Raw genomic sequence first — 25748 nt, 5'->3', positions numbered from 1 at the left:
CATAACAAGTTCTTGGACAAAGAAATATCTGTGGTCCTCTGAAGGAGAATATCTGTGGGGGGTGCTCAGTTGCAAGGCTGTCTAGTTGAAAATGCCAGAATTCTTTCCTACCAATTCAGTCTTCCTCAGATTTCATCATCCAGTGGCAGATTTATGAGCTTCTCAAATCAATCACAAGTTTTCACTGTGAGAACAAGTACATCCATGGTCTGGAAAGCAAGTGGCTTTCTATAATTTCCAGATTGTGCAATAAGGACTGAGGAGGCAGCTGAGAGATGGAGGTAAAGAGAGACCTATGCTGGATTCTATGAAGTGCACAGAGGGGAAAGAGATAGTAGTAATCAGTGTTTTGGTAAAAATAAGATGAGCAGCAATGATTCTTCAACATCAGCTTTGTTGGACTGGTCATGTTGTGTGGATGCCTGATTATTGTCTTCCAAAGCAACTACTCTATTCTGAACTTAAAAATGGGCAGCATAATACTGGTGGTCAACAAAAGAGGTTTAAAGACTCTCTCAAGGCAAATCTAAAAAAATGTAGTATAAACACCAACAACTGGGAGTCACTGGCCTGCGAGCACTCCAATTGGAGAACAACCATTGCCAAAGTCATGGACTTTGAAGACACTCGAACTCAGGACGAAAGGGAGAAACATGCTAAGAGGAAGGCACACTTGGCAAACCCTCACCATGATTAACCCCTGCCCGGAAACCTATGTCCCCACTGTGGAAGGAGGTGTGGATTCAGAACTGCCCTCCACAGTCACTTAGGACTCACTGTTAAAACCGTGTTCATGGAAGACAATCTTACTCGACTACAAGTGATCGCCAAAGAAGAAACTATTACTACTAGAGAAATGAAAGAAATTGAAGAATTAACCCCTCTCCACTTTGTTGGATGTAACTCTTTGTGGAACTCTGCACAAGCTAAGGCTTAAGGCTTTGCTCTCTTCTCTCCCCGAATGGTTGACCAATATCGTGTACACAAGGAAGGCATGTAAAGCCCTGGGAATTATGCCAAACTTTACAAGTAGCTCTCCTGAACTTCAGAAAAGACAAAATAAAATCACACAGTTTTTCCTTCAGGAGAGTAAAAAAGAGTCGAGCAAGCTGATACAAGATACAAGATGCTTCCTGCTTTGGACTGGTCAATGAATCTTAAAGGGGACATGCAAGAATCTAGGAATACAAGTCCTTCAATAAATTTGGCCGTAGAATTGGCCTTGGCAGAGGACATAAACAAGGCTAATTTGAGAAATAAATTGGGGCCAACCGGCGAGCTTATACAGATGCAGTCTTTTGACCTAAGTAAAAGCCCACCCAGACAACAAGCCATTTCTAAATGCACACAAACAGGAGAGAGAGACACTCAGCTCCAGGATCAGCTTCATATGGTTTGCTCTGAATTAACCCTCATCAGTAACCCTTTCTTACAGTAAGCAATGGGCTGCTTACAACATTAGTGGAAAATTTTACAATTCAGGAGAGAGCTTTAGAGTCAAAAGATGTTGAAAAGTACTCATATCTTGATCAACGGGCCATGGGTGCTGGCACAAAATGGCTGCAACAGGCAGCAAAAAAAGGAGAGGTGACTGTACTCCATACAAGTGAATAGCCACACAAAAAAGCACAGGTTGAAATGGTGCTATGAAAAAGAGGCCTGCAAACTAGGAAACGGGAAAATGGGAGGATAGGCCGAAGAAAAGAGAAAGAGAAGGGATACAGAAAGAGAAGGAAAAAATCAGTTTTGAAGCAAAAAGGAAAAAAGGAGAAGGTTTAATAGAGGAGGATTAGAGAAAAATGCCCATTATTGGGCACAGAGATTAAAGGAGTTACCAAAACGGATTACAAAGAAAATACGGAATTAAAATGGCAACAAAAGAGACTTTTCTGTGGCTAATATGCTGGTGCAGCCACCTCAGGTTGGTAAATATAAAATAGTAAATATAACAATTGCCCTCATGGCAATTTAAGGTATAAATCTCTAAAGAAAGCTTCTTGTATTATACATCTTTCTTTACTGGTTTACAATTTAAGCGGTTATGCATTATTCACCAACGGGCAGAGTATTATTCACTGCACCACTGATGATAATACAGTGATGACAAAGAGGAACACAGTGAGATGAAAAAAATGAATCTGTGGGGATCTCTGCCATTAATATGCCATGGAGCAGTGTGTTTTAAAGAAAACAGTGAGCAACTCCAAAGCCTTACAGGTTATACAAACGCAGGGGCTGTAACTTGTACTTAAAATGAATTGTTGGATAATTTGCCTGGCATCTGATGAATTCAGAATTAGCTGGAAGATTGCCACCTAGCGGATTATGTGCTGAGTTTAAATTTATATTTCTTCACAGGAGGGTTAGGTGGCAGAGGGGGGAGAGAAAATATGTGTGGAGGCAAGGAAAAATGCAACTTTTAATTTAAAAATAGAACATTTTAATGCAATAAAAATTAAAATGTAAATGTAGAAATTCCACTTGCAAGACACTAATTTATTTAAGATGCAAATCCAGCAGGATGTGCTTTTGCCATAGTTCAGCTATTTAACTTAAAATGCTCTTGCACAGCATTCCTCTTCCTAATTATACAGGTTGTTTGTTCTTAACTTACGCTACAATCCTAAACACTAGTGAGTCAACATGCACTGGACTGCAGTGTTAAGAAATTGTTAGGGGGAGAGAGAACAGTTATTTGAAATGCTGTGTCATGGCCAAGACTTGATTTGTTTATGATATGGTGGAACACACTCAAGCAGTAGGCTGATGAACAATTGCCAGTGTCAGCTATACCAGCTGCTGTGGCTGCAGATGCCAAACAAAGAATTAATGGCTCAAGTAACCGTGGGAAGTCTAAACAACTTTCCCTCTTGGTACCTGAAAGACTAACAGTGTGGTGTGATATTTCCTGTATGCCCAGTTTGAAAAAATTGCCTTTCCCTTCACAAGACACGCATTTACTCATTTTGATCATGTCATGGAATAATATTTATCAGTGCCAAAAATTGACACTAAATACATCTAGCAATATTAGCAAAACCAGAGACTTCAGAAATGCTCTCTGCATCCTTCCAACCCTATGGGGAAATTGTTTTTACTTTCAAACTGCTAGGTTACAGCTGCTTCAATTTATCACATGGTTCATTCTTGCAAAGTTGTAAGTGAAACAATAGCTTTGAAACTTTGGAAGCAACGGTTTCACTTGCAATATGCGGAGGTTTTCTTCAATGGCATTTCAGAGTGGAAATCTGAAACACTGAAGTGGCTTCATCTCTAGTGCTGTGTATTAATATTCCTGCAAACATAAAATCTTTGGAGAACGGTGGACAATATCCAATGTTAGTCATATTCAGAGAAGAACCATTGAAATCAATGGACAAGTCCATTCATTCCCACAGATCTAAATCAACAGTATGATTTAACTGGATCTTATCCAGTATATTTCGCTGTGTAGGTTACATGCCACACCCATTCAAGATCCAAAAGTGAGAAGAAAGAACACAGTTCTCCCTGGGTCTGGAAGAAAAGGCATGCTAATGTCCTGTTATCGTTTGTGGAGCAACTTTTAAGATTTACTGCTGAAAAGGCCTGATTCTTCTGCATAATTTGAAGCTACACGTGTTCACAGACCAACAAGTAGTTGCAGATGGTGTATCTCAGTTCTATGTAAGATTCAAAGCAGATATCAGCCATAAGCTGGAAGTATATAGGACTGAAGTATCAACTTTTACAATGTGTATTGAATATTCTGATTTACAAGCAAGCACGTGCACACTTAAAATGAACATTTTTTTAGCTTTGGGGATCCTAACCAATATGCTGTCAGTACTATGAAGCTATTTTGTCTCTGGTTTGGAAGTGACATTAAAGTTAAATCCAAAGACACTAGCTTATTTTGCATTACCATTTTATGATATTCAAAGTTATTTACATCTCCTAGCAGTGGCAGTGAAAAGAAGCCTTTTTAATTCCCCGTTATGACTATAATTACTGACAATTATATAAAGTCAAAATAAAACCTTCAGCTATTGAATTCTAGCAAGTGCGCGATGAGTTTGAAAAGAACAAAAAACCGCTGCAGTTGGCAAACAAAAGGCGGTATTTACAAGATTAGAATATAGTTAAATGTACAATTTAACAAGGTGCTAAGGTGGAAAGGCTGCAGATCACTCCGTGGTTAGAGGATATTGAACAGCAGCACCTTGGGGGAATTTTTGAACTTCTCTATGTATACTGGGCTCGCTTCTTTTGTTTACCTAAGATCCAAATTCACAGCCGGGCTCTGACGTTTGACAAACCTAATACAAGCGTATCGCATTATTTTAAGAGCATTGAAAGTCGCTCCACATTGCTCCATCACTTCCCTGGCGCTCCTAGAAGGCTTTACTTCAGTCATTAATTAAAAAACAAACAAACCCTACAAGTCTCCTCCAACATATTGCTCAAGGCGGTAAAGGAATTAAATGCTTTGAGGCTGAGCCCTTTCAATTTCCTAATCCTGGGTGGGTACTGCTCTCTTTTAACAACACTTGGGCTGTTCCGTCCCGCTTGATCTCTGCTAGCGCTATCATTCCCCGCCTTCTAACCTGCCCGTGCCCCCCCCCCCAGCATAAGGGCTCCTCCGCTGCAAACTTCTTCCCTTCACATTCAGTAATGTAAGCGGTGCCTAATTACAACCCTATGGCACAGCGCAGGAAAGGCAGCCTTGCTGGCAGGCAGGTTCCGCCCGGTCTACCCTCTTCCTCGCACTCGCTCCTATTTAAGCTTCTGGCCCTGTCAGCTCCACCACCAGCCCACAGGGGAAGACTAAGGCCAGTACCATTTACAAAACATGGGGGGGCGGTTGGCGGCGAGAGGAGCCGGAGCTGCCACGCTTCTGTCCCCCCTCCCCCCGCTCGGTGCCGGGCACTATCGGTGGGCGTGGCCTAGCCTCGAGGTTTCTGGGCGGCGCTCCAACGCCAAGCTTCTCCCCCCCCCCACCCGCTCGCGGTGGGAGTGGTAGTGCCCACCCCTCCGGAGCGGAAGTGCCTGGCGGAGCGGAGTTGGCGGGTCGGCTTCGCCTCGCGCGCTGCTCGAGTGCTGCTGCTGCCGCCGCCGCGGTAACCGCCGTAACCGCCGCCTCAGCCCCTTGTGTGAGGGGAAAGTTGGGGTGGGGGCTTCCCGGCGGCTTCTCGGATGCGGCGGAAGCAGAAGCGGCTGCTGCAGGCGGTGGGGCTGGCGCTGGCCGCCCTCGTCTTCCTTCCCAACGTGGGGCTTTGGTCCCTTTACCGGGAGCGGCAGCTGGATGGCGGCGATGGCAGAGAAGCGGCGGGCGGCGGAGGCGCGGGGGGAGCCCGCGGGGCGGCGGCAGCTGGGGCGGTACCGGCGGCAGCGGCGGCAGCAGCCCGAGGAGAAGCGCAGGTGAGAAGTGGAGGGAGCCGCATATTTTTTCTCCTCCCTTTCTCTCTGTCTCTTCGCCTCACGTCTGGGGTCTTGTGGGGAAGAGCGGTTGCTACTTCGGATGTAGCCGGGAGACGAGGACTATTATTACTGGGACTATTATTATTATTTTTTTAAAATCGTCCTTTCATCCTCATTTCTATAGTCAGTGGTGACGGAAGAGGAAGCGGCCGCTCTCTATGGGGTGAAGGGCCTCTGCATTGCCTATATGTTTACATTATATATGTGTGTATATATGTCTATACACATATGTATGTGTATGTGTACACACACCCAGAGGGAAAGGATAACTGAGCCGCATAGAGGTTTCTCTATCTTACACACACACACACACACACACACACACACACAGATACACACACGTCCAGTGTGTATATGTGTGTGTACACACACACACACACACACACACACACACAGAGGGAAAGGATGGCTGAGCTACACAGATGTTTTTCTCTCTCTCACACACACACACACATCCAGGGCATTGGCCCATTAGTATGAAGGGGTGAGGGGGGGCAGAGGAAGGAAGCCACACTTCCTTTCAGGCCAAGAGGTGGCTGAGGATAAAGCAGCTGTCTGGGGTGGGGTGGAGGGAGGCTTTGTGTGACACACACACACACACACCCCGCCCAATGCTCTGTGGCTTTTGGCAGGCTCCGCTCCTCGGCCATTACCCTCCTCTCCTGGGCTAATACCCTTTGCAAGACTTGTAAGTCATAGTTGGCTTACCTGATCTTGCCTGTTCTACTAATAAGTGAACCAGGTGGAGGTGGAGAAAGTAAGGCAGAGTTTTCTTCCTCCTTTCTTTCTTTTTGGAGGGGAATAGGCAGTTCCCGTTTTGAACCAGACTGAATCATAGGTTGATTTTGCAAGTGCTCACGCAGAAGAGCTCTAGATTACCAGGTTGTTGTTCTTTTCTTAAGAAAAAAAAACTGGGCATCTTTTGTATTAAGAGTTTCTGGGTTTCCCTTTTAAATTAACTTGCTGGCGTTATTCTTGTTTTGGCACCCTGTCATTAAGGAGCAAAATAAGGTGAAGAGCATGAGCTGTCACTGGTAAACTAATCTTCTTTGTTATAAGGCTGTCATTGTTTAGGTCACCTCAGAGTTAAGGGTGTAAGGTTGCAATCCTGTGCATATCTAATGGGAGCAGCAGTGTCGTCATGCTGGTAGAAGTGGACTCTTATGGCAGAGTAAATCTGTTACTGCTGCAAGACTACTTGTTGTTTGAACTTGGGAATTCATTGACGTATATGTGTTTTAGTTTTGAGTAAGCACACACAACTCATTGAGGTGATCAGTTTTATATTTTATCTGTAGTCTTATAGAGAAGGTGCCTCAATCAGCTACTTAAGGTAATGTTCTTTTCATTTATCTAAATATAGATACTGTTAGTTCTGTATTGTACAGCTATGGTAACTTTATTTCTTTAGTGTTAATGAAAAAGGCTTCATTCAAGACAAAATGTTGTGACACACAAATGTGCAGTGTCTCCCAAAATAATGAACATAAATTCTTAGCAATGTGTACAATGAGTTTTGAAAGTTCCTGCTGGAATATCAGTTATAAACTTGTTCTGTCTTCACTTGAATGCCCTAAACATGAATCCCTTCTGTTGCCATTTCATGTACTTTTTTTTGTTCTTCTATTTTCACACTTTATTGCCCTTGCTGCTATTCAGATTTCAAGAAAAAATAATATTCTTAGGGGTGCCTAATTAGGTATTATATATAAATTATGTTCACAGACCTAATCCACAGCCCTAACAACCTTTTTTGGCATACTAGGAAAGGGGAGAGTGTCTGAGGTGGAAAATATTATCAGAGAAATTTGTTATGTTTGCGTTTGACAGAGGGAACAGACCAATCTTTAACAAGTGTTTAAACACAGTTGTGAGAAGAACCAGGTAGGCCTTGGAGAGAAGAGTCATGGGCAGGGTGCATTCAGGATATATTATTGGGTTTATGGAAGAAGGGAAATGTACCAGAGATGCAGGCAGAGAAGTGGAAAGTTATCTTCCTCTCAATTATGTTGAACCTCATTTCAAATCTCGCGGCTGCTATACCATAGGCTGGGATTGGGGGAAGAGGTGTGTGCTTTGATGAAGTGTAGCCTTCTGCTGTGCTTGCAGTTGGGAACAGTGGCTGCCTCCTCTGTTGAGGCCATGAGGAGGAGTTAGCTTTTGCTTCTATGTTAGATTATAACATTCCATAACATCTGAACCTAGATAAAATGCAGTATTCTTAACTATCATCAATGAGGGTGGGGAGAGAAACCAGCTTCCAGCAATGGTTTATGAAGCTGGCTTTTCACTTACCATAGTAAAGATTAACCATGGTTTAGTGCTGGGATGTAACACTAAATTGTGGTTGATCTAAAATGGAAAGAGACATGCCAGATATTGTCTTTGCAGCTGTGCTGGAGTCAGTATGTGAGCCAGGGGGTTGCTACAGCTTGTCTGTGTAATGAATGAATGAATGCCTTCAATGTATTGGTTTAATTTAAATTGTAGGGAGATTAGTGCTGTGAGAAATCAGTGGCTTTGCAGATGCCTTTTAACATGGTTTATAATTACCTGTAAAACTTTTAAAATAATTAATATTGGTTTCTGGTCCTTACAAGTCATGCCAAATTTAATGTACCAATCATAGCTCTTGCACTCAGCAGTGGAGTAGAAACCAATAATGGTAGAACTGCAAGTATTTGTTTACCAAAAAGACTACAACATTTAGTGGCTCTCTGTTGCAGCATTAGTTTATTACAAAATGATCTCACAAAGCTGAGTACAGTTGGATCATATAGCTTATAATTAATAATGTATTTTCATCTTTCTCCTCATTAGGAAAACATTTGTTAGATTACTCCTGCAAAGCTGTGATTAATTTTCTAAGCCTCCTCTTAGTCTGTTAGTTAGCATGTCATAAAAAAAAACTAGCCCTACAATTACAAAAAGTATAGATTTGCAGTTCACTGTAATACAAGACTCTATGAACTGCGCAGTGCATGGGAATATTAGTACCATTGTCATCATAACACTTGGTGATGGAGGATAAAAACTGCATTCTCAGTAACATCCACAAGCTAGTTTTTGCATTTTAGTTTTCTGGATGTGTTTACACCTCTCAGAGGACTGTCTGTTGTAAAGTTAAGCAGTATCTTCTTGTTTGTATATTTGGCAAGCATGCAAAAGAAGTCATCTGCCATGCAGTCATCTTATCCTCAGTCTTAAGACTGTACTGTGGGCATGGAGGGCAAATTATTCAAGTATTGTAACAGTACCAACCAGTGTGTCATGTGCTGGCTATGTTGCATCTTGAATGATATATTGTAGTCCATATCACAAACTCTTGATAATACTGTAGTCACCAGAACATCTGGTGAGGAAAGGGAGCCTGTTGTGTGATATTGAGTAAAAAGTGCTAAGTCTGGAACTAAATCGGTACCCTAGAAGCAAATGTCTCCCCACCCCCACTGTTTTCAAACACAGCACAATTATTTGAGATTCCTGTGTTGCAGGGGGTTGGACATGATGACCCATGAGGGTTCCTTCCAATTCTATGAACCAGAAAATGCTTATTTCAATAATTAAACTTCCTCATTTTGTAACTACATTTCTAAACAAAATTCTAACTAGTTTCTGTACTACATTTGAGGGTAAAACCCTAGGACTTTGCTCATGCTTTCAGTTCATTGTTTATGGTTGTATTTATGTGTAGACATAGAAAGGGAAGTTGTGGATTTGTTTCTCTGTCTGGATGCTGACCAAGATCGCCTACTCAGACTTAAGTGACAGAACTTTCCAAAGTCCAGAGTTTGTTTTTTGTAATCTGTGTTTTCTGTAAGGTGGAAAGTATATTTTTATCTATTTATTTTTTTAAAGACATGCCTTGCTTTTCACAACATCTGAGTCTCAAAGCATCTTTCAAAAAGTAAAAGCATACAAAATACAAAATTTAAAACATGAATTAAAACAGCAGAGAATAAAACAGAGCAGGATTCGTGATGCAAAGGCTTACTGAAAGAAATCATTTTAAACTGATGATATAATCATTCTCAATGTCAGCACTACATCAAAGTTTGGCCCATTCTCCACAAGTTTTAACAGAGTTCTGTATCCCCTGGCTCCCTCAACATACACAAAGGCAGAACAACAGGGCAGTGCAAGGAAGGGGAATCTGTTCCACAGTTATTTATTTAAAGTAATTTGTTAGTTGCCATTCAAAATACATTATTTTCCCATGACAGCTTACATCATTTAAAACAATTTAAAACTTATATCCCAGGAGAGGAAGTGCCATAGCTGTGGGGCCACTTCTATATGCCAAACTGACCTCTGTTTATGGCCTCCATAAGCAAGATTTTTCTATAACTGATCTACATTTCTGGAAGGTTCACATATTTCCATCTACCTTGCTGCTCAGACAAGTTAACGTACATATTCTGCAAAACCTGTTGAGTGGCATGTGGCTATGTCAGAGGGGAAAATCAGTTGCAGGAGTGTTGAGCCTTATAGGAAGAGTGTCATATCAAAATAGGAATGTTATTTCACAGAACAAGGGCAGTCACATTGAAAGCCCTGCTTTGAGTTACTGCAAAATGAGCTTCTGAAATCTTTGGAACTTAAAGAAGAAATTATCTTGCAGACCACAGTGATCTACTGGGTATATAAGGGATCAGACAGGCTTTCAAGTAAACTGGTCCTGATCTCCTTGAACTTGGCCTAGTAGCAAATTGGCAACTAGTGAAAATCCCACAAGCAAGGTGTTGTATGCTGGCGGTGGTTTCACTGACAAACAACCATTCTGCACCAGTTTCAGCCTCCACCTCCATACCAAGAATAGCCTCACATATAGCACATTGCAGTAATTCAGCCGCATGGTTACCAATGCACAGACAACTGTGGACAAGCTACCCTGATCCAGGAATGGCTATAGCTGTCTTAACAACCAAAGTTGGTGAAATGCACTCCCGGCCACGTAGGGCACATGTGTGTCTAGTGGCAGAGCACTAGCTCCTTCAGAGAGAGTGTGACCTCACCCAGGACACGCAAATTAATGATTTCCCAGATTGGGGACACTCACCTACAGAGCTTTCATTTTACTAGGATTCAGACTAATTTTAACAGGATTCAGGCTCACTGTGAGAACAGGATGCTGGACTACATGGGGCATTTGCCTGATCCAGCAGGCTCTTCTTATGTTCTTATTTATTGAGCATGCATCCTGATTTGTATTCAGGGAAATTAGATGGTGTTGGCTATTTAATGAGCATTCATTGTCATTTGCTGGAAGGTTAGATGATGTTGCATTAAAGCAAGTATTATCCCACACTTTCCAGGGCATTTCTCCCTCACTTGCTGCAAAATGTGTAACCTTTTTGAAAACTAAAACATGGTGGTTGAACTGCTGATCAGGACTAAGCAGTGGTAATACATTTCACCAGTATTAACAAGCTCCATTGGATTCCTGTCTGTTTCCAGAATTACAGTTTTCTGTCTTCAGGTAGGTAGCTGTGTTGGTCTGACGCAGTCAAAATAAAAATAATAATAAATAATAAATTGTCCAGTAGTACCTTATAGACCAACTAAGTTTGTTCTGGTATAAGCTTTTGTGTGCATGCACGAAGACCAAACTTAGTTGGTCTATAAGGTGCTACTGGACAATTTATTTTATTTTATTTTTTAGTTTTCTGTCTGTTTGGATTCCCACATGAACTTGGCTACCGTTTAAGGTCAAAGGATGCCCTTTTCTCTGTGTTGTGCCATAACACAACAAGCAGGAAATGGCATTTTATGTGGAATGCTTTTCTTAGGGCTTTTCATCTGGCAAACATCCTAGTGAGTTTTGTGTACCAGGTGAAAAACTTATATGTTTCATCTTTTTGTTGCTGCTAATTGCGGTTTTAGCTTTGTTTTCAACCACAGCTTGGTTTTACTTTGTAGGAAGTGTATTTTAGTTGTAGCTGTTTTATTGTCCTGGCTAAGATTAATGTTTATGATATGAGATGTCTTTAAAACAAATTTTGGTCTACAGTGTAAAAGACACTACATTTCAATCAATATATCTGCAGGGAACAATTGATGATAGTATATTACACATGTTGCTACAAAGCCAAAAAGAGATTGAACACAAAGACAAAATAAGAATTAAGAAGTATTGCATTTCAAACAGTAGACAACAAGATGCTTCTGGAATATGACAAACAAGGCATAAGGTTATGTTAACATCCAAAATTCAAAAACACAGTATTTTGTATATGGATGCTCAGTGAGTAATAGCCCTTTAGCATCTTCTCAACATCTTGCAGTAGTGAATTTCATAAGTTAATGATTAATTGTTGTTAGCAATACTTTATTTTCCCTGTTTCGAACATGCTGCACATAAACTTAAGTGGTCAATCCTTAATAGAGGGATTAAAAAGTTTTATTCACCTTTTGCTACATTATTCATATCTATCTGTCTCTATGAACTACCAGCTAGGGTGACTATAACCATATAATCAATATCTCTTCCACGCAGCACACTTCATACACATCCTCCCATCAATTGCCTGTGATTAGTGCAATACAATAATCTAAAGCTTCCCGCTGAATTTACATTTATCATTTTGCAATCAGCAGTTCCTATCCAATAGAAAATCCTCATTTATTTCTATTACCACTATGTGTATATTCATTTTGCAAAGTAACCTTTCCAAACTTCTGCCTCTATTCATAAAAGTAGGAGAGGCTGTATTTCTCTTCTGCTCTTGTGAAGTAGCAATATATGGTTGGTGTGGGATCCTTTAGCTCATCCCAGAAAAAGTCTGAGGTGCAATTAATTAAATCCACATCTTTGTATTGACATACATAAAATATGGATAATTTCAGAATAAGCCCAGATCAAAACACATGATTTTGATTTGCCTTTTCAAGAACTGGTACAAAAGACAGCTCTATTTTCCTGTTGTATTATAACCATCTACAGATGTTTTGGACATCATTTCTTAATGGGCTTTGACAGTGCCTTCTAAAAGCCAGCTGTTTGGCAAATTTTGAGTGGGCTATAAATATATTGTGAATGTGAGATAGAAATAAGTCCCTGTGAATCAGGTTTCATGGAGTCTAAACTCTTGAGAGTTAAGCATTCAATACTCTCTTTTCTTGTAAAATAGGTGATGGAAAATATTTATATATTATCCAGAAAAGTCATATTAATTATTTAGGACTTGATGCTGTCCTAGTTTTTTGACAGGGAAGATAAACTGCTGCACTTCCTTATACAGTTTAAAGATGTGCTCATAATTTGTGTTGAGTCCCTGACATTTCACAGCCTAAGTTATGCTATATAGATACAGTGGTACCTCTGGTTACATACTTAATTCATTCCGGAGGTCCGTTCTTAACCTGAAACTGTTCTTAACCTGAAGCACCACTTTAGCTAATGGGGCCTCCTGCTGCTGCTGCGCCGTCGGAGCACAATTTCTGTTCTAATCCTCAAGCAAAGTTCTTAACCCAAGGTAATACTTCTGGGTTAGCGGAGTCTGTAACCTGAAGTGTATGTAACCCGAGGTACCACTGTACTTATAGCTATCTAAAAGGTTATAGATTCTTAAGTCTTTGCTTTTCAGGCCATACTGTACTCAGCCGTAAATACACCTGTCTTACATGAAAGGAGGTCCAATTGCTGCATCACTACCACATGATCAGACATATTTTGTTTTATTCCATTATTTGCTGTTTGAAGAAAAACATATTCTCTTAAGGTGTGGTTTTTGGCTCTTGTGGAGGTTAACCGGATCATTTCCAGGCCTTCTCCTGCATTCAGTCAACTGCTATCACTGTTGGTGAATGTTCAATGTTTATCAAAATGCTAAAACTGGGGAGGGGGAACAAGATGTAAACAAACAGTAATCACTCTTTCCATACAAATTACCGGTACTTCATCAAAATAGTTCTGCACTAATTTATGCAGTGAAGTGTGAGAGTTCTGTTTTCATGAGTCAAAAAAGAGCCATCCATGTGTATTCATATTTTGAGTCCTCAAAAGCTATCCCCACACAGAATTCCCAGACCTTTAAACCTTTGAGTTAAAAAAGTGGGTTCGGCAAACATGGCAAAAGAATGATTTAATAGAGAAAATTATACTGTGAATGCATAGACACCTTTCCTCATTTTTCCCCATTAAAAATTCGTTCTGCTAAATTGTGCCCTCTCTTTTTGTAAATTTGGAACTTGCAGAGCACTTTGAAGGGACATGTTTGTCCCTCTGGATCAGAGTCAACAGCACTGAGACACACGATGTACCGAAGAGTGCTTTGTTATGATCTATCACCAATATGTTTAAACATTATCTCCAAAATGTTGATATAAAGGAGCTTTATATCATGTTATTTTTACTTCATTAAAGATGGCTGTTTCAAACAGTATCTCCAAAAAGGACTGCATTTTTCCTTGAAGTACCGTATTTTTCGCACCATAGGACGCACCGGACAATAGGACGCACCTTGTTTTAGAGGGGGGAGAACAAGAAAAAAAAATTCTCGCCCTCTCTGCCCAGCGCCCCTTCAGCGAAGCGGCAGGCGGCGCTGCACAGAGAGGGGAAGAATTTCCCCCCTCTTGTTTTCCCACTCTAAAACAAGGTGCCGTTTAAGGTGCGTTCAGACGCCTTCAGGCGGCTACCTTGGAAGCCTGGAGAGCGAGAGGGGTTGGTGCGCACCAACCCCTCTCACTCTCCAGGCTTCAGGTTCCTTTCGACCTGCTCTTTGGGGCTGGCGGGGGGAAGCCCACCACCAGCCCCAAAGAGCAGGTCGGGGAGCAGCGGAAAGGCGCGCGGCTATAGAGGTTCCTGCCATAGCCGCATGTCACCTCTCCAGCCGGAAGAGAGTCGCTGGGGGCTTCTTTAACCCTGCGCGCGCTCTCCCAGCTGGAGAGATGGCGCGCGGCTAAAGAGGCTGCTGCAATAGCTGTGTGTCACCTCTCCAGCTGGGAGAGGGTAAGCGGGGGGTTCTTTAGCCCCGCGCGCGCTCTCCCGGCTGGAGAGATGGCGCGCGGCTAAAGAGGCTGCTGCAATAGCTGCGTGTCACCTTTCCAGCTGGGAGAGGGTAAGCGGGGCTTCTTTAGCCCCCCCCCCCCCCGTGCGCTCTCCCGGCTGGAGAGATGGCGCGCGGCTAAAGAGGCTGCTGCAATAGCTGCGTGTCACCTCTCCAGCCGGGAGAGGGTAAGCGGGGCTTCTTTAACCCCGCGCGCGCTCTCCCAGCTGGAGAGGTGGCGCGCGGCTATAGAGGCTCCTGCCATAGGCCCGCGTCACCTCTCCAGCCAGCAGAGGGTCGCGGGGCTATGCTGTCTTCGCTCCATAGGACGCACACACATTCCCCCTTCATTTTTGAAGGGGAAAAAGTGCGTCCTATGGTGCGAAAAATACGGTAATAATATTTGGAATTTATATAGCACATTTAGAACATTCTAAGAACTTCACATACATGATTTTATTGCAATTGCCACAACCACCCATTAAAGTAGGTCAGCATTGCTTTCCCTTTATTGCCGATGAGGCTACTGAGACTGATAGAGTTTGCCTAAAGCCGTCTAACTAGATAATAGCTGTAGTGAGCTTTGAACTAGAAATTTCTAGGTTCACAACTTATCCACTGTGCTACACTAGTTCAGTGTGCTGATGGATTCATAATAATAATCTTACTAATAATCAGCCTTCTGAATTCCTCTATCTCCATTTGAAAAAAGGGGGGTTGTGTTAGAATTAAAAGAAAGTTTACGCACATGTGAGTAAAAACAGTGCCAGCAGCCACAGCTTTGCTTTTTTGTCCTTGTTATGGCTGTTAGAGGCCAGCTACTGCTTTGTCTAAAAAAGGAGCTTGGCACCATAACTGGTTCTCTCCCACAAATACATGCATGCTCTTCAGCCTTAACATTTAGGTTGCTAATTTACCTTCTGGCTGCTGCATACCTCTATTTTGCGCATTTGTATTATGCTGGTTTTAATACATAATTTCCAATTCAGAATACAACAGTATTCCAAGGAGGAAATAGCACCAGAGAAAATTGTTTCACCAGTAGGAAATAGAATGGAGCAATCTTTGGAGGTCTTTAAGCAGAGGCTTGACAACCATATGTCAGGAGTGCTCTGATGGTGTTTCCTGCTTGGCAGGGGGTTGGACTCGATGGCCCTTGTGGTCTCTTCCAACTCTATGATTCTATGATTCTATGATCTCTCAGGATGGTCTTGCCACAGACAAATGTTTGTTCTTAAAAGGAAAATGAGTTTTCATTCCATACCCATGATGGATCAAATTTTGGATTAAACTTGTAGCCCCTTGCAAATGTCAGTCCAGCCAAAGGATATGGTTTTTGAAGGGTGTCTGTGTGGTGTTTTGTATTTAAAAAAAAAAGAAATAAAATGTGTGTGTGTGTTTTAATTGTCAAAAGGAGATTGACACCTACTTTAAGGTAAGGTTACCAGATGTCCCCGTTTCCCAAGGACAGTCCCCGGATTTACAAATCAGTCCCCTGACAAAATCCTGTCATTCCTACTGAAGTTGGAAAGTGTCCCCGGATTCACTGAAAAAAATCTGGTAACCTTACTTCAAGGTAATGGTGCCTGTATTGCCATGGTGAAAATATATTGTTCCAAAAGAACACAAAAAATGGTCTGTTATTGCAATAGTTGAAGTATATTGCTCCATAAAAACATAAGAATCCTGTTGGATCAGATCAGTGATCTATCTAGCCCAGCATTGTGTTTCCCACCGTCACAACCAAAAGCAAGTCACAATGGCAATATCCTTCTCCTACTTTGGTTCCCTATCAACTTGTATTCAGAGGCATACTGCCTCTGTTCCTGGAGGTACTGTATTACCATTGGGCATTTAGTGTTGCAGCACTAACCTTTGGAACATCCTCCTATTACATAGCACAAGAGCACCATGTTTATTGCAATTTTTGTGCAATCTCTGACGCAGGAGGAACTGTACCCACAAATGCAGACCCATCTTAAACAAGGATTTTTCTTAAGGCTGCATGCTAGGCTCTGTTTAAGTTTATGATCTTGATTTTTGTGCAAGGTGTAAAGTTGTAATCTTGAGAAGTTCCAGATTACTACCCCCCACCCAAAATATCAAACAAAGAACACCTTGACACAAAGGCATTTCATCTTGTACTGTATTGGGCATAATTCTAGCAATCCAATTATATGAGATATGCCACAAACTGTATAAGAAAATATGCTAAGAATCATTCTATGTATTTTTTTATTTTAAAGTTTTATTATATTTCTGTATTTTTATGTATGTCATTTGTTCCATCACATTGGTGCACTTTGCAAAAAAGCTTATAAATACTGTAATTTAAGAGTGAGTTGGATTTCTCTTAACTAATGAGAATTTTTTAACGAAAGGTCTAAACCTGAATCTGTTGTTTTGTTCACCACTTTATATATTATAAAAAAAGTTTTGTTATTTGATCTGACTATAAATAAAATAGTGCTTTTTACTGTTTCTATCTAACATTATATAATGCTGCCACTTAATGGTGATTTTATTATATTTTTATATAGCATTTACATGGCTTAAATAACCATTCATAGCTGGAACCAGGCACACCAAATAGCAACTAAACAAAAGATTAAAATTACATTTTTTTGTATGTTTAACTATTGAACGTTACTAGATTTCTTTGGTGATTTTTAAGCTTGGTAGGCAACATAAAGGGCTGTTTACAACTATTAATCTAAATCCATTTTTAGAGTATTATTTAATATTTCTTTCTACTCTGACCTCACTTTCATTAAAGCAAGGGATGAAAACAATGAAGGAAAGATTAGCTTCAAGTCTGTAATTCTTCAATTTAGAGGGAAATGTACCTCACTCAGATGCATTGACTTGGTACAGAAAACAGCTAAGTAAAGCCCTATGCAATGGATTGTTAAGCAGAAAGCAAATCCAAAACATGACAAACCAAATATCACTGTCAAAGGTATTGATGCAATACTCCTTTGACCTTTCTTAAAATGCCACATAAGTTAAACCCCACAGTTTTGAAATGTTCTTTGATGACGCACCAGGGCAGGGTCATCCTGTAGGTCAGCATTCACCATTCTGGTGGACTCCTCTTCCCTGGAGGTTTTTAAGCAGAGGTTGGATGGCCATCTGTCATGTATGATCTAGTTGTGAGTCGTGCATTGAAGGGGGTTGGATAGATGACCGTTGGGGTCCCATCCAGCTCTACAGTTCTATGAGTCTATGTTTTGAAAATATGGCTTGTCAGTAATTCAGTTTAGCCTTGAATGCTTTCCCAAACTTATAGATAATGTTTATTTAAAAGGGTTTCCATACAAGGCAGAAGAAAGAAGCTTATCTTGAAAACAGACAAAGGAAAAAGGACTGGCATGACAGGGATGCTATAAAGAAAGACTTGCAACGTACAGGTGTGTATGATAACTCATTAAGCCTTAAGGCATGTAATATTGAATTACATATTCAGTAACCTATAAGTAAAATGGAACTGAGCACAAAGTACTGGGGGAGGGTATATGTAACGCAGTATCGATTACTGTTAGCAGAGTTTACAAGAAAGTCAGCAGGCCTTTGCTAGCAAGTGTCTGGAACGTGCTTCGGGCAGTGGTTGAGCAAAGAAGTCTACTACTTCTGTTTTTCTTTTCAGTTCTAATAATTTGCTATATTATCATATGGGTGTTCGTTTGTTCCAAGGGAAGAAACTGAAAAATGCAACAGGACCTCAGACTTCAAACTAGAAAGGAACAGCAGCTATGTTTGTATGCTGCTTGCTCCCAACCATTCTACAAGCATGATGTCTTTCAAGGTCTTTCAAGCTAGCCACTTGAGAGTGCAATTTGATGTATCACAAAGGGCAGGACAAGAAGGAAAGAAGGAAGAACTGTGTGTGGCACACCACCCCATTTCAATCTTCACTGGAAGGCTTAAATGCCCAAGTTTCCATTGCAAAGGCCTTAAAAGCATCAGTGGGACATAAATGGAAGGGAGAAAAATGATGACTGATGTTAAGCAAACCAGAGACTGCCGTAACTTGCTGTTTTGAAGCAGAATGATGTAAATTGGTATGTGAGTGTGGAGGCCATGCAAAATCTCCCTTTTCCAGTTGAAGTGGCAAAAAATGTAAGCCTGAAACTGGTGAAGATTTGTCATACCAGCCCTAGAATGGAGTTAGGGGTTTTTGGGGCTTTCATCCCTGATTTTGGCAGCCTTCTGTGTGGTACAGTAGTACCAGTTGGTGGAGAGAGGGAAGGTTGTGCTGACAACAGCATCCTGCTAGACTTTATGCAATGGGAGGGAATAATAAGAGTTAATCAAATAGAAAGATAGAAATTGAGCATTTGCCAGACTTGGTTTGTGTCTCCAAAACCAAATAGTGGGGCCAACAGAGAACAAGGGCAGGAAAGTTCCCCACATATTTTTAAGAAACTGATTGACCTTCCTAGGTTGTGTATATTTTGCATCTTATAAATTGAGATAAATCTAATTAGTCCTAAATCTGACCTTTTTTTCAAAATAACAGTTAACAAGGTATTTGTTATAAACACCGTTAAGTGTTCCTATAGTTCTTTCAGTTTTATCATCCGCTTCTCAACTGCTTGATAGTTTTAACAGATGTAAAGTGTGGTGTTTGGACATCATACTGTGTCCTTGATAGAATGTGGCATAATGAGTATTGCTTAGCCAGCCGTGCTAGCTGAGACTAGTGGGAGTTGTAGTCCATAACATCTAGAGGGACCAGATTGACAGAATTCAGCTTTCAGCCACTGGAGTTTTATAAGTATTAATGGCTCCATTTCTTTTGCTGTAGGAAATGGAGAACAGGGAAAACCATATCCTATGACAGATGCCGAGCAAGTGGACCAGGCATACAGAGAAAATGGCTTTAATATTTTTGTGAGTGACAAAGTTTCTCTCAATCGATCCCTACCAGATATACGACACCCAAAGTAAGTACAAACTTTTCTTGTTACTGAAAGTATGAAGGTTTCTATTTCTAAAATTGGCTTTTCTGTATCCTAACTTGAGTGTCATTCCAATTTGTATTGCCCTTGCTTGTTACATACGTCTGCAGTATCTTGATAGGTTGAATTATCTAATGTATTAAACAAGAAACCTGATAGTTCAGCAACTTTTAACTCTGTCATCAGAGCCAAGAAATAAAGCATAAATATTTATGTACAGAGATTCCAACAGTTTCAAATAAACTCTCCTCTGTATTTTATCTTATTGGTGATTTATTTTAATAGGTTTGCTATAGAGTGGATATGTTTTATTGTCAGTGTTGTTGCTGTTGTTATTTTCTTGCCCATCCTTCACCAGAAGATCCCATGGCAGGTCACACCATATAAACACACCATTAAAACATTGAAACTATCTGAATAAATGAGGAATAGAAAAGAACCCTGTGGGTCACGGAACATCTGTTTACTTCGGATGTATCCTCACTTTGAGATTTGGATGTACCTAGGGCTATGAAATGCCCTTAAAATTCTCTTCAGCAATCACTCACAGCTTGTATGATACGTATTTTGTAAACAAATTACATTCAGAAAGTGCTGCCTGACAGTCATCCTTCTTTTGGTGCTTGATATGATCTCTCATCTCTTTGACATTGAGTCCAAAAAGTTCTTAAAATATTTCCTCCATCCCACTAAGAGGTATCATTGTTTAAGTCTTCGATCTTCTATAGCACCAATGGGGAACCTCTGGCCTATGGACCCAGTTAGAATCTTGTTCTTCCTGAATCTGTCCTAATACAGGCTATTATTCAACTGTATGTTTAATATTTAGCTACAATAAGCGAAAAAACTCAAATAATAGTAATAACCATTCTTTGTATGCTGGTCAAGCTAGTTACTGTGTTCATCTGTCTTGTAGCTGCAATAGCAAGCTATACTTGGAAAACCTCCCCAACACCAGTGTAATAATCCCATTCCACAACGAAGGGTGGTCATCACTTCTCAGAACAGTGCACAGTGTTCTCAATCGCTCTCCTCCTGAACTCATAGCTGAAATTGTACTGGTGGATGATTTCAGTGACAGAGGTACTTTCATTATAATATTTATTTATGCAGACATATGACTGAACAAAAAAAAGGTATATAGCAGATTACTTGTGCAGATACTCTGCTGACAAAATTCATTAAGTGAACCCTGCCCAGTATTCCAAATGTTGTTGCATATAATGGGATATATTCATACACAAAATGCTCCTCTCCAAGGTGTGGAAGATTGTTTGCAATTATGTATTCAGCTTACAATGGATAACCAATGTTTGGGTACACTAAGAACTGCCATTCTGGAAATATCCATAGCTAACTAAAACATACACAAAGGTTGTCAGAACTGCAATCAAAATTCCTTTATTGCAAACTGACTCCAGAATCTCTTACGTTAAGTCATAGGAGCTTTTTGTGGATTTGTGTTTTAATTTCAACCACTATTCCTTTATCTTATTTAAATTAAATTATTTCATATACTGACTTTCAGAATGCTGATTATATTCTTGTGTTCAGAGTGGCTCAAATAGCTAATGCTTTATCAAGCATGGAAATCATTTATAGTTGTTGAAATGGAGAACATGTGTTTGTATTATCATTAGATTTTAAGAAATATTTAATAGAGAGTGAGTTTTTATATTAAATAGTGAGTGAGTTTTTCAGGTCTTATTCTTGACTTTTGGCTAAGATAATGCATTTCTAATGATGTGAAATTATGCAAAGCTGTCCCACAGTGGTTCATTACTACTCCTGATAGCTATTTTCGCCAGTTAAAAAAAGAGCTATGTGACAGTTAAATGAACATTTATTCAGTTTTGAAGTAGCTTGCAAATATATTCTCACATCATATAGCTCACACATACTGCAATTTTTAATAAAGTTTTGGTTTTGAGAGAGAGAGAGCTTGTATCTTCTATTCCATTTGTATACTTCCCTTCTTCCAAAGATCCCAGGGTGGTTATCTGGATTTGGCAAAGTGGTATGGGCTCCTACAACTGTAGACTTAAGCCACACTGTAGTTAGCGATATAAACCCCCCCCCAAAAAAAAACTCCAGCCCCTTCACATGATATCCCATACTTTAAATTTAGATCTGCCCATGTTGGTAATATACATTCTTACTCTAGTGTCAAGCAAATTATTTGATTGGTGGTTAAGAAAATTGTATTATTATAGTATGCTTATGGATTAACTACTTGCCTGTTGTATGCCTATCAAAATTAAACCACTACTGTTCATGTGTTTGTGTTTTATTGGTCTGATGTATGTTATTGAATTGTATGTAATACTTTAATTGCCTGGTGAAGGTTCTGTGCAACTACCAATACTTTATTATCTTAAAGTTTGTAGCTAGAATAAAGCAATGGCAGTGATCTGTTATGAAACTTTGCTTTTCTCAAGGTATCTAACCTGACCAACATGAAAGGTCTAAAATGGGATTGTATTTTTAATGGTTCAAGCTGTGCTGTTTGATCACGACTTCCTTTCAAAGCTTGCAAAGTGATTTTTTTTAAAAAGTTTTTTTCTAATTTCTGGTGTTTTTCTTATTTCAGTTTTCTAGCTGCTTCATTTACAGCTGTTTCACATTTAGATATGTTTCATGTCTAATAGTCTAGATATAAGATGTATATAAGATGTGTGTGTGTGTGTGTGTGTGTGTGTGTGTATAAAGATAGTATATAAAAATGATAAAATAGCAAAATTATAAAAAGACAAAACTATTAAACCTTAAAGGTGTTCCAGATTCTGGAAATTGGGTTTTAAAGTTGGGGAGAAATAATGAGTAAAGGACTGGATGAGAAATCATTTAATTTTCCATGCAGAACACTTAAAAAAGCGCTTGGAGGACTATATGGCCCAGTTTCCCAAAGTGAGGATTCTCCGAACTAAGAAGAGAGAAGGGTTGATAAGAACTCGTATGCTGGGAGCTTCTGTTGCTATAGGAGATGTTATTACTTTTTTGGACTCTCACTGTGAGGCCAATGTGAATTGGTTGCCACCCCTTTTAGGTAAGCAGACTATCTCATTCATTGTTTATTTATATGATTTTTATCCTACCTTTCTAATGCATTTACATCACTCAAGCCAGTGCATAACAAGTAACACTACAATTTCACAATAAATTCCCAATATCAACATGTATTTCAGTCTGATAACCACATGTCCTGATATGGCATTTCTAGCTATATGAAATACAGAGGCTTACAATCTGACTTAAAACTAAAATTTCATCCATAATTTAATTTTATTGTTCTGGGACTTCTCAGAACTTTTTTCTACAAAAAGTCAGTATCTGGCTTATATAAAGACTGCTGACATCAGTTACTCAGATAATGCCTCAGTGTGATTCTCTTTGAGAAAGGGTGAGAAGGTACTTGGATAAAATTAAGGTTCAAAATAGGATTATCTTTTTAATGGTTCTGGCTGTGTTGCTTGATCATGTCTTCCTTTCAACGCTTGCAAAGTGATCTTTAAAAAGTGTTTCTAATTTCAGACGTTTTTCTGATTTCAGTTTTTTAGCTGCAGTTGGTTCACATTTAGCTATGTTTCATGTCTAATGGTCTAGACAAAGATATATAAAACATGTATTTTACCATATACTTGGATGATGGTCCTGTTGTGACTCATCATAGATCAGGCTGCAACCGCTGAAGCCCAGTGAAATATATAATCCAGCTGTGTTGGTAAATTCAAGTTAGAAAGTAGTTTTATTTGTTTTGTGAAGATGTTTTACCTGAATTATTTCCTGCCTGAATCTAACACAGAACTTAAACACATTATGGCTGACTGGCATATTGGCTTGTGGAAATAGTTTTGAACTTATAGAAAAAATAGGCTATTAACAGACCATTGTCTGTTAATACAAGGCTTGGCTGGTAATTGTTTGCTTGCACCACACAGAGGAGCCTCTCATTTTGAATTATTATTTTTGCTTTGTTTTGTTTTGGTTGACCGATAAACAGAAAAGAATATAACATTTAGATGACAAAATAGTGAGGCATTTGGATATTTGTTAATTTTTGTCTAATACCAAGGTAAACAGGCTTTTCAGATGTGTGTGTGTATAGACATTCAACATTAGAAGCCTGCAACTGGCCTGCTTAGTTCACATATAATATGTGGAAAATGGCCTTCTCTTGCTGCTTGGCCCTAATTGTCCTCTTAAGGCTACAAAGTCACTGTGCTGCAGCCCTAGTAAGTGCATTCCCTATCTATGTACAGTGGTGCCTCGCAAGATGAAATTAATCCGTTCCGCGAGTCTCTTCGTCTTGCGGTTTTTCGTCTTGCAAAGCACGGCTATTAGCAGCTATTAGCGGCTTAGCGGCTATTAGCGGCTTAGCGGCTTTAAGAAAAAGGAAGCAAACTCGCAAGAACTCGCAAGCCCATAGGGAAAATCGTCTAGCGAAGCGACGCAAAAACCGAAAAACCCTTTCGTCTTGCGCGTTTTTCGTTTTGCGAGGCATTCGTCTTGTGGGGCACCACTGTAGCTGTTAAAATACAGTTACCCAGCCAATGCTTCAGATCTTTAAGAACCATCACAAACTTTTTGGGCCTTCCCTGGTTGTTACTTCCCTTATGCCAATAAAGTGCAGCCAATGCTACCCCCAGGACTGCATGAGGTTTTGCTCTAAACTTCTTTTTCCCTTCTTTCCTCAGTGTCTCCACAGCTCCACAATTTTTAGACAACTTCCCCCATTGTCCCATTTTACTAAGCTTCTGTTGCACTTTCTTCGTTCACCCATAGTGTTTCATTACCTTAGCGCTGAAATTTCTTCAGAGACTCCTCTTTGATTAGCCTATTGCCTCTGTTCGCTGTCCTTTGTCTGTCTCTCAGTTCCTATCCTTCAGTCACCTTGCTTCTGCACCATAGTTTCCTGGTTTCATGGCACCTCTTCCCAGTAGTCTGCCTGTCCCACACAGCTACTGCTGTCATTAGGACCTGGATAGTGCCAAACTGATGGACTTCCCTCTTGGAAGGTGATCTCACAGACATTGAGAGCTCTGATCCTCAAGCAGTTGCAGTGCTCAATGAACATCACCAGTTCTGCCAACTGGCATTGGAGACTTCAGCTTCACAAGCATTGTGCAGTATAGATAGCACTGAACTGACGTATCAGCCATTCCCCTACCTCAACTTGTTAATAGGTGTAAATCTGAATAGGTAGACTAAATTCAACTCCAAGTGTATATGTGCTCCCAAATGTTACCTTTCCAACACTATTATTTTATGTAGTCTTTGGGAGAGCATGAAAAATCACCAATGAATGTGAAACTCCTGTATTCAGCAAGACAACTCTATAATTTTTTTCTGATTGGTAGATAGTTCACATTTGAATTAGATTACCCATGTGTGTTTCGTAGAAAGAGGAGAAAAATCAAAAAGTCGTGTAGCTGTACTTCTGAATATATTCTTTATGGAGTATTGTAGAAACAATTGTGTTTGCTACTCCTTTCATCTGTAGCAAAATAATGTAACATGTTTCTGTCTATACCCCAGACCGCATTGCTCGAAATCGCAAAACTATTGTTTGTCCAATGATTGATGTAATTGACCATGACCACTTTGGCTATGAAACACAAGCTGGAGATGCAATGCGAGGTGCATTTGACTGGGAGATGTATTACAAGCGGATACCCATTCCTCCTGAATTACAGAAACCTGACCCGAGTGACCCTTTTGAGTAAGTTCATGAAACAAAGTGTGAATAGGTGTTTAACCAGCTAGGCTCTTGACACTGGTGCTTTCAGACGCATAGAAACTATCCTTGGCCATCACAAGTAATGTTTCATTTCAAAAGATAAAATTCTTTTGTGTTATCTCTGTCTACTACAACTTTTTGAAAAGAGATAATAAGGTCCATTTCAGATGTATAAAAATAATTTCAATTGCATAATTGAAATAAGTCAGAATGGTGGGTATTTAATAGAACATATCGCATGCTGGAACAAATTAAATCAAAACATAAACTTTATTTTCTTAATAATTATGAATTCAGTTAATATAGTGGTAGAATAGCCTGACCAGGCTGGTCCATGCTTTGGTAACCTCAACACACTTTATTTTATCTTAACCTTTGTTGCTATGTGAGGGTAAAAATGCAGCATTGTTAAATAAAGATTTGATTCAGAGTAATAATAATAATAATAATAATAATAATTTATACCCCGCCCATTTGGCTGAGTTTCCCCAGCCACTCTGGGCAGCTCCCAATCTAGTGTTAAAAACAATACAGCATTAAATATTAAAAACTTCCCTAAACAGGGCTGCCTTCAGGCGTCTTTTAAAAATAGGATAGCTCCTT

The 25748-nt window shown here is 40.0% G+C and overlaps 1 protein-coding gene and 1 long non-coding RNA gene across 3 annotated transcripts in view; both read left to right on the top strand.

The window, feature by feature from the left end:
- The window catches only part of LOC310758033, a 333274-nt gene that overhangs the window by 59481 nt on the left and 248045 nt on the right, over positions 1 to 25748 (top strand). The window lies entirely within an intron of this gene.
- GALNT10 (polypeptide N-acetylgalactosaminyltransferase 10) overlaps positions 5049 to 25748 on the top strand; it is a 39898-nt gene continuing 19198 nt past the window's right edge. For both annotated transcript variants that reach the window (XR_014545606.1, XM_083603865.1), the window contains exons 1-6: positions 5049 to 5400; positions 17755 to 17857; positions 19255 to 19393; positions 20325 to 20491; positions 22269 to 22454; positions 24944 to 25127. Coding sequence is in view for 1 of the 2 variants with exons in the window: in XM_083603865.1 (XP_083459991.1) it covers positions 5176 to 5400; positions 17755 to 17857; positions 19255 to 19393; positions 20325 to 20491; positions 22269 to 22454; positions 24944 to 25127 (1004 nt within the window). In the remaining variant the exon portion in view is untranslated. The remainder of the gene's footprint in view (positions 5401 to 17754; positions 17858 to 19254; positions 19394 to 20324; positions 20492 to 22268; positions 22455 to 24943; positions 25128 to 25748) is intronic.

The sequence above is a fragment of the Podarcis filfolensis genome (genome assembly GCF_964270895.1).
Source record: "Podarcis filfolensis genome assembly, chromosome: 2".
In the NCBI taxonomy this organism is placed as follows: domain Eukaryota; kingdom Metazoa; phylum Chordata; class Lepidosauria; order Squamata; family Lacertidae; genus Podarcis; species Podarcis filfolensis.
The sequence above is the reverse complement of the archived record's forward strand: the minus strand, read 5'-3'. Positions and strand labels throughout refer to the sequence as shown.